Raw genomic sequence first — 25,118 nt, 5'->3', positions numbered from 1 at the left:
TATAATTTAAAATGTATAATTATAAAGATTTATAACAGTTTGCATTAAATCAAATTAAATCTCAGTAACTTTATTCAAAACCTTAGACCACTATACATGCTTTTAGTAAAACATTCTCAATTATTTTAAACATCAATAAAAATATAATGTCAATTAAATCATTACTTATCATTTACAATTTAAACAATCTGCTCCAAGTAAACTAACGTTACGCTACTTTTATAATTAAATTAGTTCGAATATATTATCGGTAGTGATAAAAACCAGAACTGTTTAGGATGTGTTTAAAATAGACATATGTATGTACTAGTGATGTAACGAATGTTGGATTTATCACATTCGCGAATGCGAATCCGAGTGTGAATGTTGACTTTTCAGAAAAGTATGAAATTTTGTATAGGTCATGTTTGAACCAAATATATTCGAGCCAAGATAAGTTGAGTGACCCATTGTTGATATTTAATAATAAGGGGGTTGACGAACGACCGGTACACTCTGACGGTAAATAATTACCATCGCTTATGAATATCTGCAAATTTATAAGATGCACGAGTGAATCGCCGGACTTTAAACAAAATATTATATGTCTCATGGAAAAGCTCAGGAAAATGGTCAATTCACAGTTTGTAACTACGTGGAAAAAATGAGGGAGAAGATTCAGTCGGTGTGCATGATATCTAGTCACGTAGCGAAGGATGCTATTGTAAAAACGTGATGGACGGTTCTTCAAAACAAATGGGTAAACAAAGAAAAACAAATGGGAAAACCCATAACACAATCGGTATAAAACATACAGGAGGCAAAGTCTCTGCTTATACTTGAAGTTTTGGATCGTCGACAATGCAAACTGGGTGTGAATTGAGTGGACTCAAATTGCTGGAGTTGTTATAGGGAAGCTCCTGTCAAAATTTTTTGTATGTATACACGTATACACGTTTCAGTACACGGGAACTAACTTGAACTTTGTTATGCAGAGGCCGATGTTCCGATGTGAAGTATGGTCCCACCTTGCTCAAAATTCTTATCATTTTTGCAGCCATGGGCGTACCCAGAATTTTGGAAAGTCGGGGCAAAAACAAATAAATTTAAAACTAGATAAGTAGTAGAAAATTAAATTATTTTCATTTAATGCAACTTCTCATTCAGTTTCACTATCAACACTACTACAATAACAGCTTGCGGAGATTTTAGTTAAATTTAACTAAAATTACTACTGTGTGGCTACGGTAGTAAAGAATATTGCCACCCCCTCTCTTCCCGTGGGTGTCGTAAGTGGCGACTAAGGGATAACACAGTTCAACTACCACCTTGGAACTTACAAAGCCGGCCGATGGCGGGATAACCATCCAACTGCTGGCTTTGAAATACACAGGTCGAAGACGGACAGCAGCGTTTTCAATGCAACAAAGCCAGCCCTGCGGTCACTAACCTGCCTGCCCAGCGTGGTGACTATGGGCAAAACACACGAGTTCACGCCATTTTTGGCGTGAACTTATGGAGGCCTATGTCCAGCAGTGGACTGTGATCGGCTGAAATGATGATGATGATGACCCAAAATTTTCATATTAAAAACTAAAATATCAATTATTACATTTGAAGTCAGGGTGGGGCAAACCCACCTTCTCCCACCGTGGGGACGCCCATGGTTTGCACCCTTTGTATTTGCTCTCCGAGTGATCCCAGTATTGTACTTCATTCATTATCCACCCCAAGGATCCCTATACTTTTATAAATGTTAAATAAAACATTCGGAAAACTCGGCACTACAATAGAAAGAGCCTCCTTAATAAGAAACGCGCAAATGTTGTCAACGAGGGGTTAAATTAGACGAAAGAGACTATGCCTACCTCATTCGGACACATGCTCCAAGGAGGTCTCGATTTCAAAAATGAATTGTAATCTGTCCTACCATTACCACCCGAGATATAATCGGCCTCGGAATATTGCTGTCTATGCTAACCGGTACCATCCCACTGTTGAGCATAGGCTTTTTTCTCCACATATTTTTTTTCTTTATGTAACTAATCTTAACTTGCTCTCCTAGACACAGTGGGCCAATCCACAACATAAGACAGATGACCGAAAATTTTTTTCATACAAATAGGTACAAATATTAGCTGAAATCAAGCGTTATTTTTATGTATGTATACTATAAATAAATAAATAAAAATACGAACGTATGTAGCAACACCGCTTAGTCTATTCAAATAAAATTATTTAAAATCAGAGATATTCATAGTTCGTGACTCCTAAGGATCGTTTTGATAGACGTGAGATATTAAGATACAATATTTCTCACGCAATCCATACACATCAAATAATATGAGTAATTTTATTCGATTTACCTTGACAGCATAATTATTCTTAATTCAATTAAAATATTTGTTTGTTACAATACGCAACAACCGCTCTGATGTAGTGGTGCGAGTAGTCACTTAAAACACCGATGGTTTGCGGGATCGATTCCAGCTCGGGATTGATATTTGTATTTGTACAAATATTTCTTTCAGGTTTGGATACTTTGTGGGTCTCCCCACCGTGCTTCGGAGAGCACGTTAAGCCATCGGTCCCTTTTATCATAAATACCTGATAGGGATCGTTACAGTAGTGGATTAAGCTTTAATATTTCTCCTATGGAAAAAAAACCTATGCCCAACATTGGGATGTTGCAGGCTGAATGCAATACGCAACTTAAATATGCAGATTATAGCTTGGCTAAAATTTATTTTTTAAACATGTCATCTATACCTGCACATAAATATAAGTAGGTACATACAGAACTGTGTTTATCTTTCTGGTTTTCTCAATAATAAATATCTGTATCAACAAAACTGATGTTGTTTATAAGACATATTGATAACATAAATCATCACCAACGAAATCAATACAACACGTATAAACAATCATTCGTAAAAATTCTATGGAGCGATTAAAACATTTAATTGCGTGTGTCAAAATTTTAAAATGTTATCTTACTCCCGGATCAAGGTTAGTGGCATCACTCACCATCTAAAAACTATTAATATCCCAACCTTCATGTTTATTTGTGATTTAATTCAAGTTGCAACTTCTCATTTATGTAATATGAATTATATATGTAAACAATCTATATATATGTATGTATGTTTATTTATTGAGTTGTTTCACATTATTTTCTATTCAATATATCAACTCCTTTGCCCTAAGGTTGCCTGGAAGAGATTGCTTTCTATTTCTTTTTGTACATTTTTCTACCAATTGTTGTTAATATTGTTTATTTATTTATTTTTTTGTTTAGTGTACAATAAAGTGTTATTATTATTATTATTATTGCATAAACTGCAGAGTTGCTTACTTTTTTTTCTTAACTAAACGAGAAATGTTAATTTTGTAAAGTAGTATGTTTACACGACTAAAAGATTATCTCCATTTAGTTCAGAAAATTTTTGTGACAGCAATGGACCTAATAAATTTCTAGATAAGTACGTATTCGACTGTATTTTCGTTGTATTGTTTTTTAAACTACTAGCTATGATACCCGGCTTCGCTCGGGAGTTGATATGAGATGACGAGATTACGTGGTAGTTATTCTTCAATACTTTTCTTTTCTTTTATTTCTTCGCTTTTTCTGCTTCTCAGGGTGCTCATTCTGGTTCGTTGATTTTGTAAACGTGCTTCGTGCTCTTCTTCCGTTTAATTTCTTCGATATTCTTTTTGTTTCTGCCGTTTCGCTGCAGTACTGGCAAGATCTCTCCTCTTTTACGCCTAGGTATTGTATTCTGTAAAATATAAATTAAATAAACATTTTATAGACAAATATATTGCTACGTAAACGTGGGGTACGTTGAGACAAAGAAAAAAATTATTTAACCTTCAAGCGGTCGCGCGATATTTTGTTTACGGCCAAAAGTATATAGAAGGCATCGATTCAACGTCGCGCGACTGCTTGAAGGTTAAGGAAATTACAATTAAAAGAAAGAAAAAAAACCATTAGAATTAATTAAACACACCATTCAAAATAGTCACATTTGATATTTCACATTAAAGGCTCACAGACAACTTTTTTCTTCTTCGCTTCAAAATCGAGAATTAATTAAACACACTATTAAAAATACTCACACGTGATTCTCAAAAATAAAGGCTCACTGATAACTTCTTTCCTTTTCGTTTCGAAATCGCTTGTTTCGCTCGTTTAATTCCTAATATTTAAATAAATTTTCAAATATTTTAATTCCAGGTTAAAAAAGCTAAAGAGAAAACTGAGTATGAGATCAATAAAAATTTCATTATGGACGTTAATAATTTGTTTATTTATCTTCACATTGGTACTATACCATCTTTATCATTTTTCATTTTACAAAACAAATGACTATGCTATTGTTCAACTATCATCGAGTACGAAACGAATCGACACACCCATGAAGCATGTACCGTTAAATGAGATTTACAAAGACATTCCCGACCATAACCAGGATTTTTCCATTGAATTAGAAGAGACAAAACAAGGTGCTCTTATTAATTATAATGTTATTTATATTACAACTACGTAAAAGAAATAAGATGTATAAATAATATAGTGAAAAGTTTGTGACCTTTCATAATAGAAAACCTTAAGAAATTATAAAAAACTAAATTTGTCACAATACTACACATTCGATACAATATGTTTTTGGACTAAAAATAATAAGAATTTCCGTTTGACTTATCGAATAAAGTATTTGTAGTATTTCATAACATCGACATCATTGTTATTAATTATTGTTGTTATCGTACAAGCGGAAGTCTCAATTCATCCGCCCAAAGTCGGATATCGATAGTTGTACAACTCGATGTTGTTATCCAAATAAAATAGAAAAAAAAACTGTATAACTTAACGACTTTATTAACCTTGAAAAACGAAGATTATAATAAAGTATAATAAAGAAAATTTTCAGAAGTTTCTTATTTATCAGTATATACTGACCTATATAGGTTCTTACATAAAAGTAAAAAAAAAATTTGATTGTTTGCATAAATATATCAAATATTTAACTTCAAATAACAACTAATACTCGTAACGCGATGTAAAGTACCTCGTTGTGAAAAAAATACTCATTATTTTTTTTTTTATTGAAAATGTTTTTCAGTTTATATGATAGATACACCAGGCTGTCGTATCCCGGTTGCGATGGTTAACTATTCATCAATAAAAAATTTGAAAAGAGGATCGTGTGGAAATCGTGCAGTTTATTTAAAAAAAGTTTATGAAAATAAAATTAAAGTTTCAATAAAGGAGAAAGCTATGAGAAAATATTTAAGGAAGTCATCTAAATATGTATGTTGCTATAGATACTTGAAAAGATTAAGAGGCACAGGCTTTAAGCACAGAAAACTTCGGTGAGTTTATTTTAAATTGTTATCGACACTAAGAGTATCATTCAGTACTAAATTTAAAAATGTTAACTGTAGCTATATAATTAATTTACTGTGGACATTTATTTAAAAAGTACGATGATTCAATACTGGGAATAGTTTTGCACTATTTTTACTGAAACGTATATTTCAATAAAGTGTAAAGAAACCTTATTTGATGACCTTTTCTTCATATGATGAGTGATATAAGTCGAGTTATATCTTTCGTGATGTGATAGTGCCCATCAGAAAAAAAAAAGACTTTTTTAGGTCTAACTCACGTAGTTCTATCTGCTATAGTTACGGAAAGAATTTTTTGTACAAAGTGATATAACTGTTTAAAAAAAATCGTGGATAATTGTCAAGTGGTACCCCTTTTTCAGTAATCACTCAGGCATAAGTTTTCGCGCTTTGTGATTTAAATCCGATTATATTTAATTTCACATTTATTTTTCACTAATTATTTGTAATTACTGATCTATCTAGAGTTATATCCCTTGACAATTTTGTAAGCTGGTAAAATTTTGATAAATTATGTCTCCTATAGACTGATATCAAAAAAAACAAAACATTAAATCTTAAGGGTTATATTTTTTATCCTTTATTTGAGGAGCATTCCGTATGCATCATTATTTTAGAACTTAAACAATGACAAGTTATAGGTGTAAAGTAATTTAACTGTACAAGTATCGCTTATCACACAATTATCACACATACAACATAGCCCATTAAATCACGAACAAGAATTTCTTAAATCGATTTTGCTCTCCTTAAAATGATTTTTGAGTTGTATCATTTGTCACAGGAGGCACAGAAGTTAATACGTATTTCATAAAAAACGGTAAATCCCCAACATAGGATGTTCTAGGTGGTTTAATTAGAATACGTATATATGTATATGTTTAAAAATATATCTTTATTTAAAATCTATTTAAAACTACTTATGTGTAACCAATTTCTTTTAGATTTTCAGAATGTAAAAGTTTGAAAAACGAACAAATATTCTCGCTAGAGAGTGACTTTATTAATGTACAGTGCTCCGAAGTCAATGCTTATAATAAATCGCACCTCGTTTATCAAGACATGTACGCTTTCTGTAAAAAAGTAAATACCACAAATGTAAAACATAGTACGAAGAACCGCAAAGAAAAATATAACGTCCTCATTTTGGGAATAGATTCAATGTCTCTGTCTCGATTTGTTCAAACCATGACTAGAACTGTGACCTTTTTAAAAAATAACTTCTGGCCTGGCTTTAGAGGATACCATAAGGTAAAGATTAGTAATATTTTAAACATGCCTATTCTATTAGGTACCATCATCTATCTTAGGTATGTTAATTTATTTTATTTGAATGTGTAAATTTATTTTTGTTCATCAAATTTGTATGTAATTTTCTATTTTAAACGAGGATGCGTTTCTCGTAGGTATATAAATTGTCACATTGTGTATAATTACTTATTGTCTTTTCTAATCCTATTTATTATCAAATTACATAACTTTTTTACTCGTGTATAGTATTTAGTTACATTTCTTCATGATTGATGATTTTAGGTAGGTGACAACACATTTCCCAACTTGATGGCAGCGTTAACTGGTCAGAATATATCAAACAATATTAAAAAATGTGCCAAAAAGATGGACAAATGCAATAAACTAATTATTTGGAGTATTTTCAAGAAAGCTGGTTACGTGACTGCTTATGGAGAAGATTATTTGCGGCTTCCTGATATTTTTAGTAGAGACTATATATTTCACGAATCACCTACTGACCACTATTTAAGACCTTTCTTTCTAAATGGGGAACAAGAAAAAAACAATCATTCTTTATTGTGTACTGGAAAAGTACCGTCTGGTCAACAGCTATTAGATTACGCATACGACTTCATTATGACGTACAGAGAAGACCCATTCCTTGGATTTTTTTGGGTGAACTCCTTTAGTCATAACATAAACAACCGGCCACAAGAAGGCGATAAAATTTTCGAAAATTTCTTAAATCGTCTCATTTATACAACAGCTTTAGAAAAGACATTTATATTCTTATTAAGCGATCACGGCGTTCGATTTGGGGAATATCGACACAATGTAGAATCGTATTATGACGATCGATTGCCTTTCTTATTTTTAAGGATACCTGAATTGTTTAAATATAAATATCCAGAAAAAGTTAAATCTATTTTAATTAACCAATTTCGACTGGTAACGCCCTATGATATATTTGACACTTTGTACGATATAAACATGTTGTCTGGCGCTGTACACAAAACAAATGAGTCTTCCTCTGGACATCAAAGTATATTCAGCGTTATAAGTGTAAATCGCACTTGCCAGGACGTTGGCATTCATGATAAGTGGTGTAGTTGCCACAAATTGTATCCCCTTGACATCGAAGATGCGGAAGGAATTAAGAGCGTATATTTCGTAGCAGCAAAGATTAAAACTAAAATAAAAACTATAAACACCAAACAATGTTGGACTTGTTTAGATCTAACTGTAAAAAATATAAGCAGAATACATTTCTATTATGATAACGAAAAAGTAAATTTATATTATGTAGTGGCGTTTTCTATGATACCGAAAAATATTTTCTATGAAGCTACTGTGTTGAAACAGGATACAAATATGACTGTTGTTGGACCTGTCAGCATTATATCTCCTTATAAAGGTTTTGGAGATTGCACAATTGATTATGAAGACAAAATCTTCTGCGTATGCCGAAAAATAACTAATTGTCATATATAAAAAATATTATGATTTAATAATTTTAGTATAAGTTACAGGTTGTTGCTTAATAAGTTACAAAAATCTTTTATAAAGCTGTGATAACATTATATCTTTATCTTTCAGAAATATTTTCTATTAATGATTCAATTTTCTTTCTTCATAATAAATTATTTTTACATACTTTTAAAGTAGTTTTATCTCTGTATATCTCTCGATAGTGTATCTCTTAATATTCGCGTTTAATTATAAGTACTCCTCAAAACAAAATTATGATATAATAACTGTCAATAAAGACAATCAACTTTATGTGAGTACGGGGATGCCTCATATCCATACGTAGAGGGAAAATTAACAATTATTTCTAATTCACTACATCATATCTGCCTCATATAGGTACCTACTACCTACTCATCCCAGTTCACCGTCATGTATCAGTACTGACGGACGTACTGTTTTTACGTAATTGATAAAATGAAAAATTAGTAAACAAAGGCCGATAACAATTTTAAATATGAATATTTAAATTACAGTGTAAAAAAGTGTATAATGTTCTGATTAATGCCATGAATAATGCTAAACAAATATCATATTTAAAACAATTTCGTTTTCTCACTATTATCAATAATATGTGAACTTATATAAGTGAATTATTTTGCACTAGATAATAAGCATATTTTTTTATTTTGTTTATAAGGTAAGGAAAATTTTTAATTACTAATTTCATAATTCAAGCCCAACCAACATTAATTATCGAACTTTCGATATTTATCTGATATATCCTAAAATAAAAAAAGTATTTTTTTCTAAATAAATTTTTTTTAATAAAATATACACATTACACGATAAAGTTACATGTTAATAACAGGCGTATTGATTACAAACGCTTAACACGTTTCATTAGTATAATGAAACTCTATGCTAATTACTAGACGCGCTGTAAATTTCAGCTATATCGTCATAAAATATCACACTTACAACGCAGGTAAAGAACATTTTTAACAAAAAATAATAATAAATAAGCTTTTGAGTTTTGAATACGATATGAAACTTGATACACGTGTATATTATTTACTAGGTTGAGAAAGCAAATATTATAATTAATCTAATTACATTTTGTTTAAATTACTTTGCTCAAGTAGGCTTCATAAGCAATTTTGAATCATCATTTGACACACATATTAAAATGAATTATTCAATAGTTAAAGTGAATCAACCGCCGATTTCAAATGTAGATCCTGCAGAGAAGAATAGTCAAGAAACTTCACAGTTACCCTTAAACAAATATATTATAACTAAAATAAGATAAATCGCAAAAATTTTCCGACGTTGTACATTTGTAATGTAAGTAACATTGGTGATGAAAATGGTGACGGTGATAACAATGTGCAATTTATATTATAAAGCTAAAATATATAAATATTATAAAATTGAAAAAATAATTATCAGTTTGGATATCCCATTTATAGATGAAGGCTATATGCGCTACTTTTTTCCTTAAAGTAACGCAAGTATCATAACGCGGGACATAGCTAGTTATTAATATCAAGAAACATTTTATTTAAACACCCTTTTTGGCGATTTTTTTTTCGATTTTTTTTAAAGTAATAAGTAATAAATAGTCTGTTTTATAATTAAAATAATAGTAACAGGTAAAACCATCTATCGTATTTAATTTTTATTGTAATCGATCACGGTCGGTAGTCCATTAGCAGGTAGGAATCTAATTTCACATTATCAATGTCAACAATCGCTCTAGTGTAGTAGTGCGTATCGCCTACAACATCAAGGTTTGCAGGTTCGATTCCCGCTCGGGATTTATTGATTTCTTTCCGGTTTGGATGACTGTCCTTGTGGGTCTAACCAAAAACCCCGGAGATCACTCTAAGCTATCAGTCCGGGTTGTTACCATAAATACCTAATAACAATCGTTAATTATAGTAGAGAACATATCCGTCAACCCGCAATGGAGCAGAGTAGTGGATTAAACTCTAATCCTTCTCCTACACGAAGAAAGAGGCCTATTACGAAAATTATTATAAAAATCTTAGAGGCCTATGCCCAGCAGTGAAATGTTACAGACTGAATCGTATCGCATTTAATTATTTAATTACCTACGTATATAACATATTTTTCTTAATATTAATTTTATTTCAGGGATTTCAATTTTTAAATATAATTTACTTTCTTGAAATGGACTGATACGCCCGAACATAAAAATTGAAAAAAAAACGGCTTATTTTTAATATAACATAAATTTAATCATATTTATATATTTTTAAATCTATTTCAAAAATAAAAGGGAATTTTTTTATTACATATATATCTAAAAAATCTATTATGGATGCCTCCAGCCTTCAGCTCGCGGGAGATGGAGGGTATGTCGAACTTGCACCAACTAAAAAAACCCCTGGGGTGATCCTTCGACACGCCTGGGCGGAATCACGGAGACGCTATTGCACTCCTGCGATCCCACCAGCGTTCGCCCTAAGGGCCTGTCGCAATTAGCAATTCCTAAGGCTCGCAGCTCAATGCTCTATCGTCCGCCGGTCCGGTATTACGGCGGCAATTTGGCCAGATGCCCTGCGTCGTCGACCGCGCCTTCTGCGATGACTTGAGAGTAAATTTGGATCTTGTTCTCGCTCGGGTTCTGTCGCTTCCATCTGCAGCATGAGGTCGCTGCAGAATATGGCTACTCTGAGAGTAAGTAAGAGTCCTGGGACTAGTCCGGGGACTGCCAACCGTGGCCCGAATTAAATCCAGCAGTGAAAGTTTCGGCCCTATGATCATTTTTTTTATGATGGTGATGTCGCCAAGCTGCTCTCTTCTATCGCACGACATCTTGCGGAAAAGGCGATTTCCCCTTCGAGGTGCGCCTCGATCGTACGCCAGAAGACCGATACGAGGACATCAGCTTCTAGCACCCACGGAGGGCTGCTGGCAAGTAGGCACGATGCCATGTAGGACACTGTGCAAGGTTACTACGCCCTTGCGGCTCGCAGAGCGATAAAACGCAGCGGCCGTCGAACATTACCATACCTACATACTTTACAGTAAATAATCTAAGTGACTCAGAAAAGAAAAGAAACAAACAGAATTCAAAAATTATTTTATTTTCATATACTTAGATAATTTTTTTTCAAGCCTTTTCTTTAATTTCATTATAAAGAGGAAAATTTTAATTGTTTCCTCATTCCTATATCTATACTCATACTATTAAATAATCCAGGTAACGAAGGATAATAACAGTAGGATCAGAACATTTGCCATAAATGTAAAAAAGCAGTAGGTATATGGAGTAAGAAGTCGAATAGCATATATGTATATGCTATTCGACTTCTTACTCCATTCCTTTAAAATTTCTTTAAAATTCTGTAGGTGTTGTAGATCACGTTTAGTCACGTTACGACTAGGAATTTTTGGATTTTTTTTTAATTATATTTTATTATATATTCTATTTCAAAGATACAACAACAACAAACAAATACTTTGTCTTAACATAAGAGCTATCTGGCAAAAGTCGATAAAGTGATATACTAATACTAAATGCTGCATACAATAAAAGAAACGCGTAAGAAAACGAACTCTTTTTCTCATATAATATTTTTCATTGATAAATGGGCTAGGATTTTTTCCTCGTGGATCGTAATCTATTACACCCAAAGAACCCTCCATTTTAAGGAACGCAATTAGGAGTCGGACGCCCTATATGTATTATTTTAACAACTAATATAAAATTTAAATCGTAAGTATATAAATCGAGCAAATTTTGTTAAGTTACTATTTTTTTGTTTGACGTGGTCAAATTTTTAAGTAAATTTATATATTATGGATTGTTTCAACTGTTCGACCTTGTGCAACGACTATTCATAAAAACCTATTATAATTGATGTATAACCTAGCACATAGCCTTCTAAGTACAATCGATTTAAAATATGGATATGCATTATATATACTCATAAATGTTTATGAATATTTTCAATGGATGTCGTTACTATTCAATAGTTAGGTATATTTATTTATGTAAATTTTTACTTTTCAGAACGTGTTATGTAACATGTGTGTCACCTTTACATCAGTATAATAAATACATATAGTTCTCAATATTAATTAGCTCTATTATTTTAATAATTAACTAAACTAAATCTCGCACAAGAATTTATCGATTTAGTTTGTACCACTTTGAAATTCACAGGCCGAAGACGGGCAGCAGCGTCTTCAGTGCGACAAGCCAGCCCTGCGGTCACCAACCCGCCTGCCCAGCGTGGTGAATATGGGCAAAACACATGAGTTCACGTTATTTTTGGCGTAAACTTGTGGAGGCCTATGTCCAACAGTGGACTGTATAGGCTGTAATGATGAATCCTAAATACGTGGGTATTGAGTAAGATTAATATCGATACGTAACTTAAGAGACAAAAATTCATAAAATCTAATTGATTTACTGTTTCACCGGTTCTCTAGCTGTGCCCGGCTATTTCACACGAGTTAAAATTAAATTTTTAACCTTTTTAGGGTTCCTTACCTCAAAAGAAAAAACGGAACCCTTATAGGAAGCTGAAATTCACATCAAATACTCAGGTTTAATGTCCCTTGGAGCTGTGAATTAATCAAACTTTTAAAAAAGCAATCGAAAGGTACAGCCGTTTATACTGCAAATTTTTGACACTCGCAAGGGAATCAAAACCTACAGGATATTTCCCGTAGACTCAGAATCTTAAAATTTGGTACGAAGCAACGTATTATAGCACAGATAAAGGAAAAATTGAGAAAATCATAAATTTTTAATTACTTCATATAATAAAAAAAAAATAATTTTTGTACGGAACCCTCGGTGCGCGAGTTTGACTCGTACTTGGCCGATATTTTTTAAAACCAATGAAACGATTTTATGTTGTATAGTAAAACAATAGCAAATACTGCGTATACAGAAGATCTTTGACGCAAATTAAAGCTGAAAATGACGGTCATCCAAATGATCAATATTATGTCCTGTTTACTACCATCAGTCACAATGCAGGACAGTTTTCTAATGTAAATCTAGAAATGAGGCAACCAGAAACCAAATAACCGAATAAAAAAATTAATATGAGAATTTTTCTATTAAAATTTTCCAACCCATTTCATCACCATCATCATCATCACAGCAGCCTTCCGCAGTCCACTACTGGACATAGGCCTCAACAAGTTCACGCCAAAAATGGGGTGAACTCATGTGTTTTGCCCATAGTCACCACACTGGACAGGCGGGTTGGTGACCGCGGGGCTGGCTTTGTCGCACCGAAGACGCTGCTGCCTGTCTTAGGCCTGTGTATTTCAAAGCCAGCAGTTAGATGGTTAGACGAAAAAATTGTCTAGTAAATACGCATTATCAAAGATCACTCCAGAAGTTGTAATCAGATCTCGATGAAATTTAAATGTGACCACATGATAAACATCGGCTTTTGATTAAATTAAAAATAAATAAAATCGGTACAGCCAGTAAAAAGTTATGCGGATTTTCGAGTTTCTCTCGATTTTTATGGGATCCCATCATCAGATCCTGGTTTCCTAATCATGGTACCAAACTAGGGATATGTCCTTCCCAACAAAAAAAGAATTATCAAAATCGGTGCATAAACGACGGAGTTATCCCCGAACATACATAATATATATATATACGGTCGAATTGAGTAACCGCCTCCTTTTTTGAAGAAAAAGACTTCTAATTTCAAAAAAAACAATGTTCTATACTCATTCTAGTCCTTTACGAAGAGACTCCTATAACACTCCCATAAGTGACTCATGATCTACCTACGTTTAAAATTAACTATTTATAGTCTACAGTAGGTATGCGACGCACATAGCATGATTTGAGTAATTAAAACAGTAAAAACGTAAAAGAATATGTTTCTGTCAAAACTAGTTTTTAATTTTTAACTTTTTTAATAAATTAAAATAAGTTTATATTGTTTTTCTCTGGACTAGCTAAAATTATCACGATAAAATTTTATTTAAATGTATGCGTTGTATGTGTCAAACGTAACCTATTGATTAAAAACTTTTATTTAAGTTATCGAGCCCGTAATACGGCCGGTGTATAGGCGCGTTGGTACATGACGGTAAATGACACACGCGTCACTACACCAAAGCAGTTGTTAAAATATTTAAGAGATTTATTTTAAATGCAAATAATAACATCCTTACTAATTGCGAAATATATTATTATAAATGCGAAAGTAACTCTATCTGTCGCGCTTTCACACCAAAACTGCTGAACCGATTTAATAAAATTGGGTACACAGATTTAAATAAAATTTGGTACACAGATAGCCTAGAGCCTGATAAGGGACTGTAAGCAACTGTAAAGTAGGTGCTGGTGGTGCCTCCGTGCCTTGATCATAGGTACTGAAAGAAACCTTTTAAAGAATGTGTATAATCACTTGTTTCGCGTTCCCCCATTGAAAATTTGCTTTATAGTCTAGTTTTGTAGTTGATTTAGGAAGTCCTGTCACAGATAATAATACAATATATTTATATGTACGCATTTTTTATCATAGTTTATCACATCCGGCATTAATAGTGGTATTTCTATCGCATAAATTGTACAGCATTAATTTCAAACAATGACTACAAAACTAGAATAATTAACAGACACACTCTAAAGGCACTGACTGCACTGACGCCGATGATGCAAGGATTGGGCGGATGCGCGGGAATGATATCTTACGCTAATCAAATGGTAGTGTCACAGTAAGTGTGTGGGTTTGTTTTGAAGAACATTTTCTTTACTTTCTTATTAAATTACATATACATTATTATTATACAAATAAATTATACATTATTATTATTATATTGTTACAGAATCCAATCCCGTAACATATTTGGTTTTAAACATTGTAAAATAATATTGTTAATGTACGATTAAGAATTCTATACTTAAATTATATTTTAATTAAATATAAATTCAAGCATGTATGAGTTGTATAATTGCATGATAACTATTGCATGAACTTTTTGTGGCACAGCATATTTCTATAAGTACAATTAGATAGCAGATGTATACCTACTTTCAATACAAATTTAAAGTATCAAATCTAACTTAATATATCAGAACACGCAAATATTTGACTGCTTAATTAAATAAGTATGAAATATTAGGATAGAGATACCAACCCCATACCAACACATACACACCAACATTAAATATTACAAAAAAAAGTTGTAAAGGTTACCGATATGGAAAATTATCGAATGGAATAGAAAACCATAGGATAGATGAAAAAGTAGAAAAACTGCAATCAACGGGTTAAAAAATCAATCATTGCATGTTTTCCAAATAAAATTTTTCGACAAATAAGGTCAATGATAATAAAGTCTAACCTCCCATATCATCATCTTGATCATCACATCAACCTATTGCAAACCACTGCTGGACATAGGCCTCCACAAGTTCGCGCCAAAAATGGCGTGAACTCATGTGTGTTGCCCATAGTCACCACACTGGGCAGGCGGGTTGGTGACCGCAGGACTGGCTTTGTCGCACCTAAGACGCTGCTGCCCGTCTTCGGCCTATGTATTTCAAAGCAAGCAGTTAGATGGTTATCCCGCCATCGGTCGGCTTTATAAGTTCCAAGGTGGTAGTGGAACTGTGTTATCACTTAGTCGCCTCATAAGTGAAATTTTGCACAGATTATTTTAGTATTTATTAGAACTTAAAATATAGGCTATATTTTATGACTGCGAATGAAACTGCGGGATACAGCTAGTATATAAAATAATATGAGCAGTTTGTGTAAATGATAACCTGAAACGCGAAATGTTAACCTGCAAAACTGGCTGTTAACCATGTAAATTAAATTATAAAAAATGAAGTGCAACAGTTTTTTAGGAATTAATAGTAGTCAGTAAAAGAACTGTTATCTATATATATAAAAATTGATAGGTCATTGCCTCATCACGAAATTAAAGTAAAAAATAAAAAATTAAAGTTGGAATTTGTGGTACTTTATAGTTAGTAAACGTCCGCTAAACAGATTTTTCGGTAGGGCCCGATTAAAGGGGTCTAAGGATTCTTACAAGTTTGAATAAAAGTCCTTCATTTTTTGTTCCTAAATTGCTTGAAATTTGAGAGAAAGTTATTAGTTAGTAGACATCTTCTAAGAAAGAATTTTGTGACTAAAGATCCTTTTTGCTGATCCAAAAATTAGTAAATAAATTCCAGCGTTTGAGGAAATTTTAGCATTAAAGGGGTGATATAATGGTTAAAATTATATACATATAATACTAAAATTATATACATATAATACAAAAATTATATACATATAATACTAAAAGTATATACGTATAATATAGCAAAACCACTAATACGTTGGTACTTTAGAGAAAAAAAAAATATGTATTTTTGTTACTTAATGAAACAAAATAAATCCCTAACAATGACACAGTTGCGCATGTTTTTATTAACTTGTGTATAGATACTGTAAATCTACCCTACATATTGTTTGTTTCTTGTCTCTTGTGTCTTGTCTTGTACCCAACATATAAATAATTGTTTAATTTTAGTGTGCCTCATGTAAATGAAATGTATTCTTTTGAAAAATAAATGATCTTTAACCTTACAAGTGTTTGTTCAAAGCGTCCAATTTTTAAATGTCAGAGGTATGAAACTTTGTTTGTTTTTTTTTGGCTTTAAAATTAGTAAATATGTGTTCAGTGTGTAACAAAATTTTATTCCAGAGGGGGTGTAATTCGTAAAGTCGTAAGTCATTCATTTTTGGGGTTAGGAATAGTGAATTAATCACGTAAAGGTCCAATAGAGAGAGGAGATCAAAAGAATATATCGCGAAACATCAAAATGATCGGGGGAGGGCTCTAATGAGATATCACGTATATTTATTTTTCTTTCAACGTAAAATTTTTAGACCAAATAAACAACCAACAAACACTTTGTAACCTTAATATTTATCTGAATATCACATATCTATTTATCGTCATATTTAAGTATTTATCACGACGCTTAATTTTCCAAAATTTAATCAGATTATACGAGTATTTGTACCAGAAAATGCACTTCATTTATGGGTATAGAGGGTAGTCTAAAACTATTTTTGGGCTGCTTTCAATATTATAAATACCTACTTTTATTCTTGGATCCGGTTAGGCACTGATTACAAATTATAAGTAAATAAGTAAGTCCTCAGTCTAAACGGCATTTTCACGCCTCACATCTCAAAACTTTGCCTATCACTTGAGAAGATAGAAGCATGAAATTGTACTTTTAGGTTTTTAACTGTATTATAGATTCTTTTCTCCACGTAGGAGAAGGATCGAAGCTTAATCACTCATGCTGATTAACTGCGTGTTGGTCAATATAATTATTCCTTACGAAGAGTAGGTAACGATCGCTATTAGGTGTCTATGATAGTAACCGGGACCAGCAGTTTAACGTGCTCTTCGAAGCACGGTGGAGAGATCCAACAATACTGACACCCAGACTGGAAATACTAGAATATTTGTACATATACGAATATTTACTTCTAGCGGGGAACCAACCCGCAACCACTGGTATAGGCGTCGACGCGGCATGCGTACCACAATAAGAGAGCGGTCGTCTGCCTATTAAATAAATTATTATTGAAGAGTAAAATAAGAGCTTAATTCGCATTACTGAAATTACTTTTTACTGTTACTGTTTTTCGCGCGAATGTTATATGAAGCCAAATCGAAAGCGAGTTCTGCGAGCTGTTTGGTAATTCTAGCGGTCGTAAGTCGAATCATAAATGTGGTATAACAAAGAGGTCCTAAGATATTGTAATATAATAGGTACTACTTTACTCCTTCCTTTAAATCTATCAATTTCTATGCGAGCTAAGCTGAGAGCAACCTCTAGTTATGTTATAATTGTATAATAGCGTAAGAGAGTGAATGTCAATGAAGTAAAATATGTTTGCATTGTAAAAATGTTACTACAGTAAGTAAAATGTCTTTATTAAAAATTAATAATTAACATATGTCCTATTTCAGAGCTGATCAGACGACACAATCATGTACAGTTCGAAAATATTAAAGTCGTTTTTAATGGCTTTTTTCTTGGTTTTGACCGTATACAAAATATATCCTAATGTATATTATGGTGATAATGAACTTATAAAATACAATCAAGACAAATTAGGTAAGTAAATAGAATTAACGAAATCTTGTTATTTCTGATAAAATTATTAGTTGAATGGAACATAATTGTGTTTACTCACAATTGAAAAAATATTTATCGATAAGTGACACAGCGTAGGTAGATGAAAAAATAGTCAAATAAATACGGGTTATCAAAGATTACACAAAAAGTAGTGATCAGATTTCGATTGAATTGGACCATAAGACAAACATTAGCTTTCAACTGAAAAAAGAATCATCGGTACAGCTAATAAAAAGTTATGAGTTTATAATACAACATAAGTTGACGAAAAAATTGTCAAGTAAATACGCGTTATTAGATATAAATCGAAAAGAGTTTTTTGTCAGATCTCGATTAAATTTTAATCAGACCACCAGACAATAACAACCTTTTGATAAAAAAAGAATCATCGAAATCGGTCCACTCAGTAAAAAGTTCTGAGGTAACATACATAGAGCACCGAAGGAACTACCCAGCTCAAAATCTGGAGCAAACCGACAGGGGAAGTACCCTAAGCTTACAGAAGATCACAGCTAAATAGCACTACTCTCAAGCAGTGCTGTGTTCCTGTAAGGATATATAAGCTACGCTAATCGCTTACCATTAGATGAACCGTAAACTTTATTACCAACCTAGGTGTATATAAATTAAAAAAAAAAAAAAAAACAAATAGCAATTGTAACCATATTTTGTCCTTAAGCTTTGTCTTAAGTAAAAGGAAGTAAACTATTTATTTCAGAAGAAATTTTTAGATATGTAGGTACAATTGTTGATCCGCAATGGAACAGCGTGGCTAAATATGCTCCAACTGTTCTGTTTCAATCAGTCAGAGATATACAGCATATACAGCCTAACAACTAGCCGCGTGTACTAATTAATTGTAGAAAGATACTTCTGTAAATTAATTCTCAAGTTTTAACTAATTATTTTACTAAATACAGGTACCGAAGATTATTTAATTAACAATCCTGGATGCTACATACCTAATTATGAAAAAACAATGAAATTCAAAGAAGCAAATGTGATGAATAAAACCTGCGGCGTAAGAGCAGTGTTTATTAAAAAAGTATTCGATAGTGAAATATTATTTATAATAGACAAGAATAAAATTAAGTATTATACAAAAAAGAAATACTCATGCTGTTATCAGTTTGTTAGTCCGTCTATTATTTTAGGGAAGAAAGATTATACTTCGTTGAGGTAAGCATTTTAAACATCAAGGTAGCAAAGAAATATCATTTTAATTATGTACGATTTTATTTTTGGGTTACCCACACATTAGGAATTCTAAACATTTTTGAATATCATATCAAAACATTTTTTAATATCATATCAAAAATTGATCGCTCCAGCGGGGTTCGAACCCGCGTCTCCGACTGACCGTGTCGGCGCTCTAGCCAATTAAGCTATGGAACGATGTACCCGCTAGATCGAAATTTTTGATATGATGATTTTTTATTTTCGGTTTAAGCGAACCGTGGCGCCGTCTTTTTTTTTTAATTTCTCTAGTTCGGCAAACAAGCGTACGGCTCACCTGATGGTAAGAGACTACCGTAGCTTATAGACGCCTGCAACACCAGAAGCATCGCAAGCGCGTTGCCGACCCAATCCCCAATCCCCCCCAGGAGCTCTGGTCACCTTACTCACCAACAGAAACACAATACTGCTTGAAAACAGTATTATTTAGCTGTGATCTTCTGTAAAGTCGAGGTACTACCCCAGTCGGGCTGCTCCATATTTTGAGCACGAAATTCCTGCTGTGCCCTACCTCAGTTAAAAACGTTTATAGTGAGTTCTTTACAGAAACCCGTAACTATTCAAAGTTTCATATTACAATGAAAATTTTTGACAGGAGACGACACCATGCTAGCCAATTAATCTATGTGTAGGTTCGCTTAAACCGAAAATAAAAGTCATCATATCAAAAATTTCGATCTAACAGGTACATCGTTCCATAGCTTAATTGGCTAGAGCGCCGACACGGTCAGTCGGAGACGCAGGTTCGATCCCCGCTGGAACGGTCAATTTTTGATATGATATTCAAAAATCAATTTAATTAATTTTATAATATGCCCTAGATCAGCCTTTTTCTAAGTGGGCGAGAACGCCCCCTTGTGGGCGCTGCAGTACTAAAAAGGGGCGGTAAGGTAGGTAGTAAAAAAAATGGTGGCGTTGTGTAGATGGAATGGTGGCGCTTGAGGGGCGATTTGTCATTTAATCTATAAGGACTCTCTACTACAACTTGTGAACATCAACTAATATTAATTATAAGATAGCTCAAAGGGGGCGCTATAAAATAATTTATTCTCTAAGTGGGCAGTAGACAAAATAAGTTTGGAAACCCCTGCCCTAGATATTAGTGTCGCGGTACTATTTATCGTTTGTTGCATAGAAGTTCTCGTTTCCATCGTACATGATTCTTACTATGTCACATTTTATTCATATGAAATGAAAGAATGAAACGTTATGACATATCTTAATATATATAAATCTCGTGTCACAATGTTTGTCCTCAATGGACTCCTAAACTACTTAACCGATTTTAATCAAATTCGCACACCGTGTGCAGTTTGATCCAACTTAAAAGATAGGCTATATTTTATTTTGATATATTATGTTATTATTATATTTCAGAAAAAAATAAGGTGATACGAAGTTCGCCAGGTCAGCTAGTCTTACTATATAATAGTCCTAAATATTTACTCTTTAACTCTTACAACAAGTTGGTATCATTTAAGTGCCTAATTTATCACCATTCCGGTAAACATATTGTTAGTACCGACAGTGACGCGAAACATTACTTGCGAGAGCAGATATGAGTAAAAATACAAATATTTGTTTCTGAGTATGCCCTTGTGGTATATACCCACCGCTCCTAGAAGGTCCCATTTGTTATTAAATACACATAATAGTAACTGATACAATAATTTCTAGTAAATTTTATTGTTTCTTTAGATACTCAAAATGTGAAGATTTTAAAAATGGCACGAAAGCGGAGTTGAAAGAGGAAATCATAACAGTAACGTGCACTGCCGCTAAGAGCTCAGTTATATACAAAGATGCATATGCGATACTAAAGAAAATAAAAAGGAATGATGTAAAGAAAAACGAAAAATCATGGAACGTAATAATATTAGGAATGGATACGATGTCAAGAGCACGCGCTTATAATAGCATCCCAAAAACAACTGACTATATGTTAAAACACGATTGGTTAGATTATAGAGGATACCAAAAGGTAAGTAATACACTAAACACAACATACCCAAACCACACATACCACACATATATAAATTATTAATTCAGACTGTAACATCCCACTGCTGGGACTGAGCCTCTTCCCCCGAATAAGATAAGGGTCGGGGCTTAATCTTCCACGATGCTCCACTGCGATTGCTGGATATATTCCCTATTAGTTTGCTATCAGATGCTTATGGTAACAACCGGGACAAACAGCTTTACGTGTTCTCCGAAGCATTGTGGAGGACCGATAAGGACAGAATACCAGATCGGAAATAGATATATGTGTAAACACAAATATCCACTCCGAGAGGGAGTCGCGCCCACGACGGCCGATTTTAGGTACCAGTTCACACAGACCACTGGAACATAGTGGTTGTCATAAATCTTCTAATATATAAAGTTCTCGTGTCGCGGTGTTTGTAGTTAAACTCCTCCGAAACGGCTTGACCGATTCTCATGAAATTTCGTGTGCATATTGGGTAGGTCTGAGAATCAAACAACATCTATTTTTCATCCCCCTAAATGATAAGGGTAGTCCATCGCATTTTTTTAATTTTTAGATAAATTATTTATTTTTTATTTTATTATGATTTGGCGTTGAAAAATACATACAACCCTAAATTTTCACCCTTCTACCACCAACCCCTATTTTTTAATAACTTTTAGCGGCAAGACAACGTTTGCCGAGTCAGCTAATATAATAATAAATATTCCTTTATTATTTGTGCTGAAATTTATTGTGGATTCAAATTATGTGTTATTGTCAAAAGAAAAATGAGGGGTATCTAATCAAAAGATTGCTTTTTAATCTTTATAAGTTTTGGTACTAATTAAATGAAATTATAATGGACACAGCTATACTCGTAGATTCACATCTAAAATAATGCCACGGCATTATTATACTAGTTACACAGTAGGTATTCATCACGATTTCTAGTTTTATAGCAAATATCTTTTTTTTTCTTTTTGTATGTGGGTACCTACTTAAATGATTAAATAAGTCAATTTTGTACTAGTTTACCCTTATAATTCCTTCAGTTTTTGATCATTTTTCCCAAGATCTTGAGGGGTAGGTATTATGAATTTCTGATATAAATAGCAATACATATTTTATTAACTATAAATTAACACAACATTACAATTATAAATTAACGTCTCACAAACACGGTGACAACATTTTGCACTTGTTATTTTACAGAGTGGCCGGTCAATTGACGTCACAAAAAATTTAGGTCCGATATGTTATGGATTATCCGAATCACCACCGTGTTTGTTCCACGACTTTTTATAGTTTAGGCGTTATGAATTTTTTTTTTTTCGATTTTTTGAGGAACTTCGACATGACCATCCTAAAAAGTTTTATTTGTTGGCAACTGAATTCGCATAAGTTGTACTTTTTTGCATAAAATAATCAACTTCGTAGCTTTGATGAAAGTTATGAAAATGTTGGTCTGAAGTCAAAAATTTACGTTCCGTGAATTATGACTTAAATTTTCAACTTTAAATTAAAAATCTAAACAGGCGACCTTATGACTTCTTAGTTAGTTTTAAAAATGCGACACTTTCTCAGCTTTCATAGTAATAAAAGAAAAGTGGTACTAAATGAGGGAATTTGGCTAAAATCGGTCTTCAGACAGCAAGGTGGAAAATTCTTAAAATTAACAAACTGGTTTAAAAAAATTATCATTCCTGGGGCTAAATGATGATTAGAGAATGCTGGAAACCTATCGTGTGGGTTGGATAAGGAAAGTTTTAAGTAAGAAGAAGAAAGAAGAAAAAATTTACAATACGTTTTCAAAGTGGCCTCCTCCAGCAGAAACACACATTTACAATTAGTTTATCAATAAGCTAACCGAATTAATTTATTGTATAACAAGTATCATTTTAATTTTAATAGTAGAATAATCTTTTGTAATTATTATGTTGTATGTTATTTATTACGTTTCAGGTAGGATATAATACGTTTCCGAATGTCATGTCTCTATTGACGGGCAAACACGTATCAAAAGTGTACAAGGCCTGCGTTCCGACAATGGATAGTTGTAATCATATGATAATATGGTCAGATTTTAAAAAAGCAGGATACGTAACAGCTACTGGTGAAGATTACTTAAGTCTACCGGACACTTTTGGCAAATTGGGATATAAATCGTCACCTACGGATCACTACCTTCGACAACTATTTTTAACAGGAGAAAATTCACACGGAAACCTTGTATGCACAAAAAAGATGCCGTCAACAAATCATATACTCGATTATGCAACTTCGTTTGCAGAAAGTTATAAAGACGACAAATTCTTTGGAATGTTTTGGTTTAATTCCTACACTCACAATTTAATAAATGTGCCACAACTTATCGATCACGATATTGTCAAATTCTATAGCAATCTCCACGATTCCGGTATCATGAATAAAACTTTCATATTTTTCTTAAGCGATCATGGCCTGCGTTACGGTGATTCGAGGAAACTTTTTGAGTCATACTATGAAGAACGTCTTCCAATGTTATTTTTATGGGTTCCCTATGATTTTCGTAAAATATACGAAAATGAATATAAAAACTTAATTGTTAATCAAAATCGATTACTTACCCCATATGACTTACACGCCACATTTTGGGATATTATTTTGAAGTCAAAAATACTCGTTAATAAAACTAATTTAGATGACTGTCCATATTGTGAGAGTATTTTTAAAGAAATCAATACGCACAGGACTTGCACTGGCGCCAATGTGGATGAAAAATGGTGTACATGCCATGAAATGACCAGTATTGATCAAAAACACGTTGATGCAAATGGAACTATAGAATTAGTTGTTAAATATTTGCAAGATAAAATGAGAAATATAAAAACGATTCCGTGTATGAAATGTATTGTATTAAATTTAAAAAAAGTTTTACGAATTCACACATATCACGACGAAACCTTTAATAGTACGTATTATGTCCTGGCAATTGTAATGAGTCCTGCAGATGTTGCTTATGAAGCAACAATTGTCAAACGTAATGGCAAATTTGATATTATAAATCCAACATACACCATATCGCCTTATAACGTCAGAGGTAGCTGCGTCATTGAACCAAATCATCGTTCATATTGTGTTTGTACAAAAATAGCAAAATGTAAAATTAAACACTGAAATTATTTTACTGTTTTTATTTTTCAAAATACTTTTTATCACTAAAGTAAAAACTCTTCTAATAATTTAAAACAAACACAACCTTGTAAGAAGGAAGTAATCAATTTTACATTGACTAAAGCACCATAATTATCTAGATGATGAACGTACCCATACTACTTAATCCGTTCAGAGGGACGGGAAAATCCTAGTGAATGTAATGTTCGGGCCTTTTTCACCAATTGTGAATAACGCTATATGACGGATGACGATAGAAATCACGGTCTTAGGTATATACAAATTACAAATAGACATTGACAGCGGGAGGTAGAATAGGCTAGTAGGACCTGTTTCTCCTCAATTAATAAACTACAATTTTACATTAATATATGCAAATAAAAATATCTCATAAGTAGAATTCTTTGGTAAAAAAGAATGAATATAAAAAAAAAAATATCGTCGGATACTATCTTAAAACATCACGCTTGGACATGGTTTTAGGTTATC

At 32.8% G+C, this 25,118-nt stretch overlaps 2 protein-coding genes across 2 annotated transcripts; both read left to right on the top strand.

Annotated features, from left to right (window-relative positions):
* The first annotated feature begins 583 nt into the window (after positions 1–583).
* LOC123653851 lies at positions 584–8,277 on the top strand. The gene is made up of 5 exons (XM_045589830.1): positions 584–703; positions 4,217–4,304; positions 5,106–5,355; positions 6,336–6,642; positions 6,925–8,277. The coding sequence occupies exons 1-5, from the start codon at positions 584–586 to the stop codon at positions 8,113–8,115; spliced, it is 1,956 nt and encodes a 651-aa protein (XP_045445786.1). The 3' UTR covers positions 8,116–8,277.
* Positions 8,278–8,665: 388 nt separating this feature from the next.
* LOC123653616 lies at positions 8,666–24,638 on the top strand. Its single transcript, XM_045589610.1, has 5 exons — positions 8,666–8,791; positions 18,100–18,247; positions 19,189–19,447; positions 21,203–21,485; positions 23,439–24,638. Exons 2-5 carry the CDS (start codon positions 18,121–18,123, stop codon positions 24,630–24,632), a joined length of 1,863 nt encoding a protein of 620 aa, XP_045445566.1. The 5' UTR covers positions 8,666–8,791; positions 18,100–18,120; the 3' UTR covers positions 24,633–24,638.
* Positions 24,639–25,118: the final 480 nt, after the last annotated feature.

This window comes from Melitaea cinxia, chromosome 5, assembly GCF_905220565.1.
Source record: "Melitaea cinxia chromosome 5, ilMelCinx1.1, whole genome shotgun sequence".
Taxonomy (NCBI): domain Eukaryota; kingdom Metazoa; phylum Arthropoda; class Insecta; order Lepidoptera; family Nymphalidae; genus Melitaea; species Melitaea cinxia.
The sequence above is the reverse complement of the archived record's forward strand: the minus strand, read 5'-3'. Positions and strand labels throughout refer to the sequence as shown.